Source organism: Sceloporus occidentalis, unplaced genomic scaffold, assembly GCF_023333645.1.
Source record: "Sceloporus occidentalis isolate IW3139 unplaced genomic scaffold, rSceOcc1.0.p SCAF_3, whole genome shotgun sequence".
NCBI classification, from domain to species: domain Eukaryota; kingdom Metazoa; phylum Chordata; class Lepidosauria; order Squamata; family Phrynosomatidae; genus Sceloporus; species Sceloporus occidentalis.
In genome coordinates, this window is record NW_028316983.1 from 72,481,684 (window position 1) to 72,495,518 (window position 13,835).

Consider the following 13,835-nt stretch of genomic DNA (forward strand, 5'->3'; position numbering starts at 1 on the left):
CACTTTTTACTTGAATGACCTCCATTTTGTGGTGCCCTGCCCTCCTTTGCGCTGGTCATCCTGGTGAGAAATGAAGACTCAGCTGCCTTTTTAGGGCTGGCAGAAACACATTTACAGCCGCCTTGTAGTAAAATCTCCTATAACAGGGTGACCAGATGTCCTCACTGCAAAGGAGGACGAGGAACCACAAAGTGGAGGACATTCAAGAAAAAATGTAGGCGCAGAACCAAATAAAAGCTAAAGACACTGATAGAAATGTTAAATTCATGCTTCTTAGTCATTCTACAAATGGTGGATAGTCAAGAAAATTGGAGGATGTGACTGAAGAAAAGCTAAAAACACTGATATAAATATAAATGCATGCTTCATAGTCATGCTCAAAATGGACATTTGGACAGTCCTCCTGGGCAGAAGGTGGGAATGTAGGACGTGGTCCTGGAAAAGGAGGACGCCTGGTTACACTGGGATGAAGAGGGCCAACACGAGCGGGTCAGGCACTGACATGGACAGCTAAGCTGACAGGGGACGGCGGGAGAGAAAGGACCCCGGCGCGCGCAAGTCGCGCAAGTCGCGCCGGGGTCCTTTCTCTCTCGCCGTCCCCTTTCAGCTTAGCTGTCTATGTCAGTGCCTGACCCGCTCGTGTTGGCGCATCCAATGGGAAAGAAAATGACAGCGAGTCGTGGGCCTCCAAGCGACTGGTGCTCCAGGGTCCTCCATTTTGAGCACAACTGAGACGCGTTAATTCATATGTTTGTATGTGAGTGTCCAGAGTCAGCTCAGCATCACCCTCACAATCTGCGACGCCTAGTTGCCTCTGCGCTGGTTGTTCTTCACAATTAATTTAATTGTAATTATTAATGGTTGTTTTATAATAGCTGATAATTTAATCGTATTTTAATATTAATGGCTGGGGAAGGGTAGGGCTGTTGTGTTATCGTACAATATTCTATTGCTGTTGTGTTTTATCGCTTTGTTTTAACGTAAGCCGCTTCGAGGAGCAGGATATAAATCATAAAGTTGTTATTATTGTTCTTATTTCAGCTCTTGTTGGGTCACATCCCTACGTTTTTCTCGAAAGGCCTCCGTTTTAAGAGCCTGAACGGACAGGCCAAAATGAAGGTGCTTTTGGTCACTTTGGAGGCATGCTGTTTAAATGACACCCGCGTCTTAAGAGGCCCAAAGATGCGCCAGTGCTGTACTCCTGGAGCATGGCTTCGGTGTGGCTCTTGGGCTCTTAGGAGGCATGTGTCGTTTGAACAGCACACTTCCAAAGTGGCTCGAAGCAGCTTTATTTTGGCCTGTCTGTTCGGGCTCTTAGTTCTACTTCCTCAGATGCATAACTTCTAATAACTTCCTGAAAAAGAAGAAGGCCCCCCCTCTATCCGCCATCATCCACAAGGCAAGAAAGGCAGACCGGCTCCATTAAGAAGAAGGGCCCTCCCTCCAGTCCATCTGCCATGGTCCAGGCCTCAAGGGAGAGAAGAACTGCTAGACTTATTCCCCTTCCCCACTGCCATTCCCTTCTCCTTTTGTGTCTTGTCTTTTTAGATTGTAAGCCTTAGGACAGGGAAATGTCTAATTAGCAATTTGTAAGCCGCTCTGAGAACCTTTTGGCTGAAGAGCAGAGTATAAATACCCTAAATAATAATATGCATCTGAGGAAGTAGACTTGAGTCTAGGAAAGCTCCTGCTGCCAGCTTCTTTCTTTCGGTCAGTCTCAAAGATGCTACAAGATCTCTCTCGACATACTGTTTCTACAGATTGACACAGCTGTATCTTTGAATTGCTTTTCATTTTGTTTTCTAAATCGTTGCTCTTTCTGACGCTCCGCTGGGTCTCTGAATTGTTTTGTTTGTCTTAATCGCTGGTTCTGCTCTCGCAACCTCTGAATTTTTAAAATCATGTATGTTCTCTGTTTAATAGCCGTGTAAGGATGGCTTCCTTGAAGGTACCAGTCATCGATGTCCAGAATGATAATTTCAAAGAACTCTGGCCATCTATGCTCCTGGCCATCCAAACATCTAGCTTTGTAGCAATTGACACGGTGAGTAACGCTGCTCTTCCATGTATTTACCATCAGATGAGTTTGTGTGCAGTAAGACCTCAAGAGCTGTCTTTGGGATGGTGATGGGACAGCCTTTGCTTGGGAAAGTGGACATGATAGTCTTCAGCGAATGCTTAGAGACAATAGGAACATTTGATTTCTTCAAGGCCTCTTCCAGTTGGCAGGAAGTGGTGCTTTGGAAAGTGCAAAACTAATGCATCTTCTAAGATCAGGTTGGGTGTATATGCTATTTCTTCTAGATATTTAAGGACATAATTGCCTCTGTGTACAGAAAAAGGATGCATACACTTGTACCAAGTCTTGGACTGTGGGTTATTCATCTAAACTCAATATTGTCTATAGTAAATCTTTAGTGTTTCAGTCAGAAGTGTTTTCCAACTCAATCTGGAATATGAGGTTGAACTTGGGAGGATTTCCATGTGCTTGCCACTGATATACAGCCTATCCTGAAATCATATGACAAAGGTCCAAAACACACTGCAGAAATCATCCCGTTCAAGACCATTTCAACTATCCTGGCTCAGTGCTAGAGAATTCTGGGAACTGTATGTTTTGTGAGACATTTAGCCTTCTTTGTCAGAGGGCTCTGGTGCCACAATAAACTACAATTCCCACGATTCCCTAGCACTGAGCCAGGGCAGTTAAAACAGTCTCAAACTGGATTATTTCTGCAGTGTGTTTTGGACCACAGTTATATATCTTACACCACCAGGGAGTGAAAGTCTAACTGTTACTTTTGTCTGCAGGAACTTAGTGGGCTTGGATCAAGAAAGAGTTTGTTGAACCAGTAAGTAACATGCTAAGTGTAATTGCTTCCGTTCTGAAGCATGATAATTTCAAAATTCTTGTAATTTTCCGCATTGTTTCAGTTCTAGTCAGGGAAATTTCCCTTTTGGTGGACCCTTCAAGATTTTGCCCCCCAAATAATTACTTATTGGTTGCCACCAGTCAGGATAAATCTCCTCACATACACTAGTCCAGTGTGCCTAAGAACTTGATTGGGGGGGGGGGGGCGTTCTTCCATTTCTGAATAACTGGAATAATACATCGTGGGAAGACATAGGAGAGGGCCTACCTTTGCAATTACATGCAATTCATAGTATGGCCTCCCTTTGGAGGTTCGTTTGGCATCAGTGTTGATTTCTTTCTGGTGTCATGTTGAAAGAGCTTTTTATTCAAGCCTTGGGGCCTGTTTTTTCCCTTCAAAATATGTATTTACTTGGTTTTAAACTATTTTATTAAATTGTTTAGTATTCTTTTGTCTCTGTAAGTTGTTATTGTTTTAAATTATGAATTGTTGGCCCATTATAAAAGGAGAGCTTAAGTTCTGGATACACACTAGAACAAAAGTTGAAATAAACCTGTTCAGGTTTCCTAGCAAGATGCTAATTTACCAAATGCTCTGAATTGCATGAGAATATAAGGATTTGTCACAGTCGTGGACTAAGTTGTACAAAGAGTATTTGTTCCATAGAATGTTCTCAGGAATTTCCCCCTGCCCCTTAGTTCTTGAGAGTTGCTTAAACATACTTTATCAGGTTTCTAATGTGTATTGTTTCTATTGTGTATTGCTTTCTTAAGATGCGATTGCTTATTTTAATAAATCAATTTATTGACTGATTCCGTTTGTAGAGATCGTGCATAAAGTGAAAATGGAAGTGGGAGTGGGTCTCTTATAATTTCAGTAAAGATAAATTTGCCCAGTTGAATGGGAAGGAAAATCTTGTTAAAAGAAATGAGAAATGTTAAGGTATCCATATGAGAATGGTCTCTAATCCCTATACTTAAGTTTACTTCCCATTAAGTTGCCTGATGTTTTTTCCACAGGTGTATTGAAGAACGTTATAAAGCTGTGTGTAGTGCTGCCAGAACACGCTCCATTTTATCTCTTGGAATTGCTTGTTTCAAGCAGCTTCCTGACAAGGTATGGTGTTCTTAGTTATGAGCATGTTCCACCTAAGGGCTGGGTGTGAGGAATAGTAAAATTTGGTAAACTTTAAAAATATCCCCCCAAAAAGGAATGCACATAACTGCCAGTATTGTTTCTAAACCTATAAAGGGAACTTGTGGGCTTCTAGAAAGTTAGTTTGCTCCTTTTGTTGTTGTTCGGTTCTCTTTTACATTGGGCCGTCTTATGTTTACAGACAGAGAACACATACCTTTCACAGATCTACAACCTGACCTTGCTCTGCATGGAGGATTATATAATTGAACCACAGTCAGTTCAGTTCCTGGTACAACATGGCTTTGACTTTAACAAGCAATATTCCCAGGGGATTCCGTATCAGAGGGGCAATGACAAGGTATAAATAAGGGCTCCATCCCTTTAATATGTATTTTTCTTTGATCAGTTGAATGTCTTAATTATAACTTTTATTACTAGATATCTTGAGTGCCAATTTTAATAGTTTATAAAAATTAATACTTGGTGGGGGGGGGGAGAATGTAGGTCTTATTCAGTAAATGTCACAGAATATTTTACTCCATAATAGATAGCTAAAAGAAGTACTTTCACTTGAGCATGAAAATTAGAAGTTGAGTTAATCAAAGAAAAGCTGCTAGTGATGCAGGGGTGGATAAAATGACCAGTGGGGTCCCACAGGGTTCTGTCCTGGACCCAATGCTGTTCAACATCTTTATCAATGACTTGGATGACAGAATTGGGGGTATACTCATCAAATTTGCGATGACACCAAATTAGGAGGAGTAGCTATTACCCCTGAGGACAGGATCGAACTTCAGAATGATCTTAATAGATTAGAAAGCTGGGCCAAAGCTAACAAAATGAATTTCAACACGGAGAAATGTAAGTTACTGCACTTAGGGCAGAAAAATGAAATAAACAGATATAGGATGGATGACACCTGGCTGAAGGAGACTACATGTGAAAGGGATCTAGGAGTCCAAGTAGACCACAAATTGAACATGAGTCAACAGTGTGATACGGCAACCAAAAAGGGCCAATGCGATTTTAGGCTGCATCAATAAAAGTAGTGTCTATATCAAGGGAAGTAATAGTTCCACTCTATTCTGCTCTGGTCAGGCCCCACCTGGAATATTGTGTCCAGTTCTGGGCACCACAATTCAAAAAGGATGTTGAGAAACTGGAGCCATGTGTCCAAAGGAGGGCGACTAAAATGGTGAAGGGTCTGGAAACCATGCCCTATGAGGAACAACTTAGGGAGCTGAGGATGTTTAGCCTGGAGAAGAGAAGGTTAAGGGGTGATGTGATAGCCCTGTTTAAATACTTGTAGGGATGTCATATCTTGTTTTCTGCTGCTCCAGAGACTAGAATGCGGAGCAGTGCATGCAAGCTGCAGGAAAAGAGATTCCACCTCAACATTAGGAGGAACTTCCTGACAGTAAGGGCTGTTCGACAGTGGAACACACTCCTTCCTTGGAGTGTAGTGGAGTCTCCTTCCTTGGAGGTCTTTAACAGAGGCTGGATGGCCATCTGTCGGGGATGCTTTGATTTAGATTTCCTGCATGGCAGAATGGGGTTGGACTGGATGGCCGTTGTGGTCTCTTCCAACTCTATGATTCTGTGATTCTAAGAGGCCTTTAAAAACCAACAGAGTGTGACTTTGGGGAATAGGGGATTGAATATTTATTTCAGTCGCATGTGCATCCTTCCAAGGTCCTTTAGGAGGCCAGTGTTATCCTCTGGCCTTGGACCCTTGCCCACCCCATTGTCACTCTATGAAACTGTCATTCCAGTCTGTTGAGAGAGCAATTAGGGTCATTTTGGGACCAGAGAGCAAATTGGTGGTAGCATCCCTCTGAGAGATTGATTTGAAATGTTATTAAAAATGATCAACTAGTGTATGAGGTTCCCCTTGTGTTTCTTGCTGGTATTTTAACTGGTAGCCAACAAGGACTTGAGGAGACTTTGTTCCCTTGATCGTATTCTGGGCTTCATTGCATTTACTTTGTATAATGTGTTGGGAAAAGCTGGTCCTAAAATTATCTAACATATGAGGCTGTGCTTCTCATACTAGGAAAATTAATGTATGCCTTGGATGGGAAGTTTACTAATTCTTCCTCCTTTCCCCCATTCAGGGAAATGAAAATCGGAGCCAAACTGTCCGTGCTTTTTTCCTGGAACTGATTCGAGCCCGGAAGCCCCTCATCCTGCATAATGGCCTAATTGATTTGGTCTTCTTGTACCAGTGTTTCTATGCTCACTTACCTGATAACTTGGGTACCTTTACTGCAGATCTTTCAGAGATGTTTCCAGCTGGCATCTATGACACCAAATATGCTTCTGAGTTTGAGACACGTTTTGTGGCCTCTTACTTAGAGTATGCCTACAAAAAGTGGTAGGTATCTCTACCTGGGTGAATCTTCCTTATCCTGGCAGGGATTCTTGGAAAACCTCCGGAGTCAAGTCTGCTTTTCTGCTGCTTGCTATCTTGTGCAAGAACAGCAGCTGATTCTCAAATGACTGGGTATGGTGCAGGATAAGAAATAAGATGTCTGTCTTTTTACTGATTAAAAACACTAGGTTTTTTTCAAGTTTGAACAAGTTATGTTATATGTGCGTATTCTTGGGCAAATATGTTTAAATTAAGTGTTGATGCTCCTTGGTCATGAGATAGTTGAAACTTTTTTGTGCTTGGCTTTTGGTGATCTAGCAAAATATATCTTTTCCCCAAGGAAAAATACCCTCCTTTCCAAAACCTTTACTTGTGCTCATTAAGAATAGTGAGATGTAAATTTATATGAACTTGCTTTCCATACAGGTACTTTAACTTACTGTGCTCTTGCTAAAGATGGGATAGGTGAAGACTGGCCTGTGGGTTACATGTATCCTCCAAACTCCTCCTTAAAACTGGCTAGGGCCCTTCTCAGAATATGGTGAAATTATGCCCAAGGGTGCAGGTAGTCTTTTTGATCCAAACATTTTTTAAAATACAAAACATTGAGAGGGGAACATGAGGGCATGAGTGACTCCTGGCTTTGGAGTAGTTGCTCACCCCATGGTGTGGTGAGTTTCTTCTCCTGGAACAATATTAAGATTTCTAGGCTTGCAACCTCAGTTAGCCTTTGAGACAATAACAGAAGTTCTGTTTAACATTAGGTGTGGATTTTAAGTAAAAGTCCTCTCTCAATCTGAACTCTGCAAAATTTCAGCTGCCTTGATAGTTACATAGTTATTACTTATAGTCACTGATGATTTTACTCTAGCACATGCAGAAAATGTGGGTGAGAAGAATTGGTTTCTCACTTCACTACTGTCTTGCGAACACCCAGCAGCAGAGAACCTTAGTAATTCTGAGCAGCCTGCAGTGTAGCATGAAGCAAAAAATGGATCTCATACTATCTGTGTGTCCATTGGAAACTTCTTTGCATATGCCAGAAAATGTGGGAAAAGGGATAATGTTAGTTTTTCTTGCCTGGTGTGGGGGAAAAGTCACCTCACCTCAGTCCTCTGTCAGAAGAAGGAAGGGGTTGGGTCTTTTGTTTTGTGTTGGGTAACTGAAGTTGGGGCAGGGAAGTGTTTGCAAGGAATGAATTTGCAGCAGCTGCTTCCAACCATACATGTGAAAGTGGCTAAAATGTTTCTCGAGTTTTGTGGTACTGCTTGCAATGTATCTTGCATTCCCACTTGCATTCCAGTTAATGATTAAAGGAGATGCTTCCTTGCTGTCAGAGAAGTCTTGGAGGTGATCACATTCTTGGCCACACTGTAGAATTAATGCATTTTAACTTTAACCACTTTAACTGTTATGGCTCAATGTCATGGAATCCAGGCCTTTGTCAGCTTTCTGACAGAAAAGACAAACTATCTCACAAAACTACAAATCCCAGAATTTCATAGCACTGAGTTGTGGGTCAAACTGCATTAATTATGCAATGTAGATGCAGCTCTTGTGTGCCAGATACTCTTGAAGTTGAAAAATTACACTGGCAGCATGGTTGTATGTTGGTGTTACACTACAAAAATACTTCTCAGGAGACATAGTTGTGCCCATTGGCTATAATTGTTACTTTCACCTCTGTAAACTTGGCAGGAACTGGTAGCTAATAACTCAGAGATCAGAATTGACTATTTGGAGTAGCACTGTTGTAAATGGGAAAGTATAGTCTACATTCTGATATCTGTTTCCCTCATAGGCTTTTTTTCTATATGCAAAGAGCTTTCCTTAGATAGTAGTGGTCAACTTGAAGTCCTTCAGATGGTGTTTGGCTCCCATCATCCCTCAGCATTAGATGTGCTATATAGGGTTGGTGTAAGTTGTATCCTGACATCAGCTGGCGGACCACAAACTGCCCTAGATCTGGGTACAGATGAAGGACAATTTCTGAAGGCATTTGATCTCTTTTTGTACCCTCCACCTGGATTTTAATGGGGTTCTTCCATTTCAGCAAGCGAGAGAATTGCAGATTGAAAGATTCAAAAAAGCAGCATCTCACCATAGAGTTCTGCAGCTACCCTGCCAGCATATCTTCCTATATTGACTACCGCTTCTGTTCTCTGTCTGACACTACCCAACCTGGAAAAGACACTGCAAATAAAGTTGCTATCTGCCAGACATTTTCTGTAAGTCTTGTCTTTGCTTTCCATAGTTTAGGAAAGGGGTAGGAAACCCCTTTGGGAGGTTCTTGGACTTCAGCTCCCATCATCCTTCCTGCTAGCTAGGTCTGATGGAAGTTTCAGTCCAGTATCATCCCGAGGACCACAAATTGTTTCTCCTTTGTTCAGAATCTTAAAGAGCCAGTGTGGTGGTGTGATTAGTTTTGGACTGGTACTTAAATCTAGTTTCAAGTCCCCATTGGGCTATGAAACCTATTGAGTGGCCTTATCCCAGTAACTCCTTCTTAGCCTGACTATCTCACTGCAGTATTTTAAGGACAAAGTGTATGGCACCTTGAACTCACTGCATAAAAGCAGGATATAAATAAATAACATGCTTTTCAACGTGCTTTGTATAAAGCTGATTCTGTTCCTGGGCTATTCTGCAACAAGACTAGAAGGGTAGGCTATCTATGATATGAGAGAGAAATCTTGTTTGATTTCTTCTTCAAGATCTTGAGATTTAAAGAGTTATCCTGACTGATGGGGTATGCTGTAGTGGCAGATAAATGTATATTCTGACTTGATGGTGAGTCATTAAGAGAGGGAATATTTCTCTGGGATCTTGCAGGTGCTGCTTTTTAATAGGATATGTGGGAAACATGACTTAACCAGGTAGTGCAGAACATTATCTGGAGTACTATTCTCCAGGGAATCAGGCTGCTGTGATTTCAGTCACAAAAATGCTTAGGAGTTGAAAGTGCTCTAGTAAAATGTAAATCCTTTCTTAGCTATGCTAATGGTTTTTACCCTTCCTTGCAGGCTTATGGCTGGTGTCCAGATGGACTGAAGTGTTCACAATCTCACAACATTGATCTAATAATTACTGAAGATGAAAACCACAAAGAGGAGAAGAGGAAGAAAAGGAAGCAGAAATGGAAGAGACGGAAGAATACTGCAGAACCTTTGAAAAAACCTGATTTGGGAAGACCTGAGAAGGATGGGGAGGAGTCTTTGAATATGGAAGATGGTCCACCCTCCAAGCAATCCTGTCCTAGCAGCACTGATGCTACAGTAGATGGTGCAGGCACAGAAGCTGCCTCCAGCAACGAGGAGACTTTTATGGATTTCGAACGAGAACTAGGTTCTGACAGTGCAGCTGATGCCATAATGGATGAACAAATCAATGCCAGAGACAGTGAGGGCATCATGTCCTCACCATCCAAAGATGGCCAGTATGAGGGGTTAGCAGGGACTGAAGGTTTAGGGCTCAAAGTTGAAGTAGAGAGTGCACTGGCAGTGGACTCCTTGCCTGGCACAGAGAACCCAGTAGCACCTCTAACTAGCTGTTCAGAGGGAGGTATTCACAGGGCTGGGTTTGATGCCTTCATGACGGGTTACGTAATGGCATATGTACATATGCTGAAGAATGATGAACACAGAGACTTAAGTGAAGGACCTTGGTTGCCAGACTGTCACAACAAACTATATCTCAGTGGAAAATCTGTGCCACTTCAAATTGTAAAAAGTTTGTTTGCAAAATCCTCCAAAGCCCACAGCCAGAAGATGAAATTGGCCTGGGACAGTAGGTAGAGCAAGGAGGCTGGCTATGCAAAACTTCAGATGAGAGCAGCTGGAAAAAGAGCAGTTTCTAGACACATTCCTCAAATTATGAAGTAGTTTTGTATACTTTAAAAGAGCTATTTGGAATAAGTGGAATAAAAAACAACTGCCTGTATATGGATTGGTTTTTTTTACGTAAAATTAAATTACTCTGTACTAGTTTTCCTTTCTTGTTCATTTGCAGGTAGTGTTTTTATATATTCATAAGGCCAAGGAATTCTGTTGAATAAGAATTTCCTGAAATTAATAAGATGTTCTAATTTACATCAGCATAATTTAGTTCATTCTCTCATCCAAACAACATATGAGAACTACCAGCTTATTCCTATAATGTTTCAGGAGTAAATCAGCCTATGCTTTATAGATTATAGCAAAGCCTTTGATTAGATCATGAAAAACTGGATTGCTCTTAAAAGAAATGAATGTGTTACATTTAATTATACTAATGTGTAACCAGTACTCAGGAAAAGAGGCTACAATCAGCACAGAAAACAGAAACAGAATGGTTTCCAACTTGCAAGGAATCAGGTAATGCTGCATTTTATTACCCTATCTGTTTAACTTGTACACTGAACATATATGTTCAGCAGGATTAGAGTTGGAGGACATAGGAGTGAAATTGGAGGAAGGATCAACAATATGCAGATGGTTGACACCATACTGCTAGCAGAAAATAGTAAAAACATGGAATGGTTACTGAAGAAAGTCAAGAAAGTGAAAAGGCAGGTTTACAGTTGAAAATTAAGGAAACAAAAGTGATGACCACATGATTCTTTAAAGCAGACAATGAAGTCATTGAAATAGCTCAAGATTTTCCATATCTTGGCTCAGTCAAGAAATCAAAAGACTAGGACTTGGTAGGGCAGCTATAAAGGAACTAGACAAGATCCTGAAGTATATAATTCAATACTAAAGTTAGGATTGGCCATGCCATCGTATTTCCAATTTCTATGTATTTCGAAAAAGCAATAATGCTTGATAAGGCTGAAGGCAGTAGGAAAAGAGGGAGACTGCATTCAAGATGGGTAGATTCAAGGAGGTCACAGAATCTTAAGAGTTGGAAGTGACCACAAGGGCCATCCAAGCCAACCCCTGCCATGCAGGAAATCACAATCCAAGCATCCCCGACAGATGGCCATCCTGCCTCTGTTTAATGACCTCCAAAGGAGGAGACTCCACCACATTCTGAGGGAATATGTTCCACTTTCTAACAGTTGTTACTGTCAGGAATTTTCAGTGGGTTCCCATGACTGGCAGGTTTGAACCCTAATGCATTTTATGGTAAATAGTGAGTGGGAAGTATGAGCAGCACCTGGATTGCAAGTGTGGTATTGAAGGTGAAACATTTTATCTATGACAGAGCAACATCAAACTCTCTTCTTATCCGGTGGCCCTGGCCTCCCTCTCTGCATTCATTCTGGTTCACAGAAAATTGTGTACAAAGTCCCACAGATGACATCTTGCTAGCTAAAATTCCTCCATTATAGTTATGAAAAGGCAGCCTTCAGGCTAGAGCTGAAGGTGAACTATTGCTCTCCAAAAGTAAAATTCATTTTGCAGATCTTGAGTGAGTCAGCAATGAGAAATTATAGAATAATTTCTTTGGCAGCAGTGGACTTTTTGGCATGCTTATTTCCTTCATGAAATTGTATTACTGGATTATTTCCTTTTCTTGCCACAGCATGTAAGAATGTTGAAACTGAGTGAGAGCAAACATGTCTAGTACCTTGAAGAGCATAGCAGAGAATTTCATAACATTCTATAATTTGCTTCTAACCTAAGCAAATCCTGGTGTAGTACTGTACCAGGTTTGTTATGAGATGGCATAACTTTCATTTTTAAAAAAAACTTTCATGAACTGATTTTTTTTTAGTAGGTGGTTAGATGAAGGGAGGAACCAGAGGGACTGTAGACACTAGGGGCAGTCTCAAACATACTTCTCAAAGGGTAGAAAGAATGGACCAATAGTTTTTTGTGGGTTTTTCGGGCCTTCGACTTCACAGTGGACCAATAGCTTAAAGTTTTGTAGTCGATTATTCCTGCCGATTATTTATTTGTTCTCAGACATTGTATCAGCCTGCTTCCCTATATCAGTGCTTAATTAAGTCTTCAGGTGTACCTTAGGTGAAACATTATGGAAGTTTATTACGGTCAAATCAATTTACAAAGGCTACTTCTGAAATGGTCTCAACTGTCTGGAAATGAAGGCATAAAATATATTCCCTCTGTCCTAATGAAGCTAAAACTCCCTTTTCTGGACTGCTTTTATCCATTTTAGAGGGGGAAGAAACCATGTTTTGGACATTATCAATCAGATTAAACGAGAAACTGTTTTTAAAAAGCCAGCCACAAATGGAATGATTTGCCATGCTTATTATAGTTTTGTTTTCTGGCCAACATAATTGCAAACTTGGTCTTTGTAATGAATAAACTATATAATTAAATCAATACAGATCAGGTAACGGTTCTAGAACTATGTATGGTGTTGCTTAGGGTTTTTCCCCAGCTCCCTGCTTTTTAATATTTATTCTGGGTTTTTTTGTCTAGCTTTTCTTTTCTCTACCTAATACAGCCAACTGCATTTTAATGTTTTCTGCATCTTGCTACTTCATTATCTGGTGAGTTTCAATTACAAAGGGCTGTGATGGAAAAAGGATCAAATATGCTATCTGATCTGCCACTTTCCCTTGAACTGGTGCCAATAAAGCCCACGGGCAGCAGTGGCATACCCTATTATGTGGCTGTTTGGCTAGTACTGAACTCTGACATCCTGTTCATGTAAGTAATACTAGCACCTCACTTGAAAATCAAAGCTGATGTATTCCTGAGCATAACTACTTTAACAAAATTTGAGATCATAGCCAGAAATACTATGGAAACAATAGAGATTGGTTCCTACACCACAAAAAAGAATAGCCAATCCATGTTTCAGCAAGTGTTTTATTCAAAAGTTCTTCCTATTTATTTTTAAATCCTCCAAAATGCATTCAAGGATGGCATTTTCATTTACCAGCCTTCATATTCTTGTAATTTTCATTTTGGTGGCCAAACATACAGATCTAGGATGCTGGGGGGAGTTCGTGAGGCAGGCCTATCTGCTTTCCACTCTTCCTTCTGATTCATGCATGCTCAGTAAGGGATTCTGGAAGCAGTTGCTGTTTACCTTGCTTGTAGACAGGGTGCAGTTAGGGTAGGATCAGCTAGAGCCGAATCTCATTCTTTCCTAGCTCAAGCTTTTATTGCTTTGTTTACTGAAGACACATTGCTGCAACATGATACTGAAAGCCTATTTTTCTCTAGTCCTCTTCCATTATTCCTCCAAATGTTGATTCTGCTAAAAAGGCTTCCAGCTAGAGGAAAAGGGGAAAATGGGCCTAGGGAGCATAAGAAGGAGCTTTTCTCAGAGGCTTTGTTAACTGAGAGCAAATTAACAGGATTAGCCACTCCAGACATTGCACCTCCAGATTCTACCATGGGCCACACTAGTCCTCTTAAATATAAAGTGGTGTCTGAAGAGTGTTTTCTTGGCTGGGGGGGGGGGAAGGGCTATGTAAGAACAAAGGACATGTTGCTCACCTGCAGCTATAATTCTTCGAGTGGTCATCTGTGAATTCACACAAATGGGGTGCT

General features: G+C 41.0%; 1 protein-coding gene across 2 annotated transcripts; it reads left to right on the forward strand.

Moving 5' to 3' along the window:
* Positions 1 to 629: 629 nt before the first annotated feature.
* Positions 630 to 10,379, forward strand: TOE1 (target of EGR1, exonuclease). Of its 2 annotated transcripts, none has more exons than XM_089515025.1 (8): positions 630 to 757; positions 1,924 to 2,044; positions 2,812 to 2,852; positions 3,893 to 3,989; positions 4,210 to 4,368; positions 6,125 to 6,384; positions 8,435 to 8,609; positions 9,405 to 10,379. In XM_089515025.1, exons 2-8 carry the CDS (start codon positions 1,934 to 1,936, stop codon positions 10,173 to 10,175), a joined length of 1,614 nt encoding a protein of 537 aa, XP_089371151.1. In that variant the 5' UTR covers positions 630 to 757; positions 1,924 to 1,933; the 3' UTR covers positions 10,176 to 10,379. The 2 variants fall into 2 exon arrangements, with proteins under 2 accessions (XP_089371151.1, XP_089371152.1); XM_089515026.1 differs by lacking the exon at positions 630 to 757 and adding an exon at positions 788 to 847.
* The last annotated feature ends 3,456 nt before the right edge of the window (positions 10,380 to 13,835 follow it).

Bases quoted from the DNA above. Each gene is read 5' to 3' on its own strand.
- TOE1 (XM_089515025.1), top strand. From the start codon at position 1,934: ATGGCTTCCTTGAAGGTACCAGTCATCGATGTCCAGAATGATAATTTC. The intron at 3,990-4,209 runs GTATGGTGTTCT...TTATGTTTACAG, and splicing joins TCAAGCAGCTTCCTGACAAG to ACAGAGAACACATACCTTTC. The intron at 6,385-8,434 runs GTAGGTATCTCT...CTTCCATTTCAG, and splicing joins GAGTATGCCTACAAAAAGTG to CAAGCGAGAGAATTGCAGAT.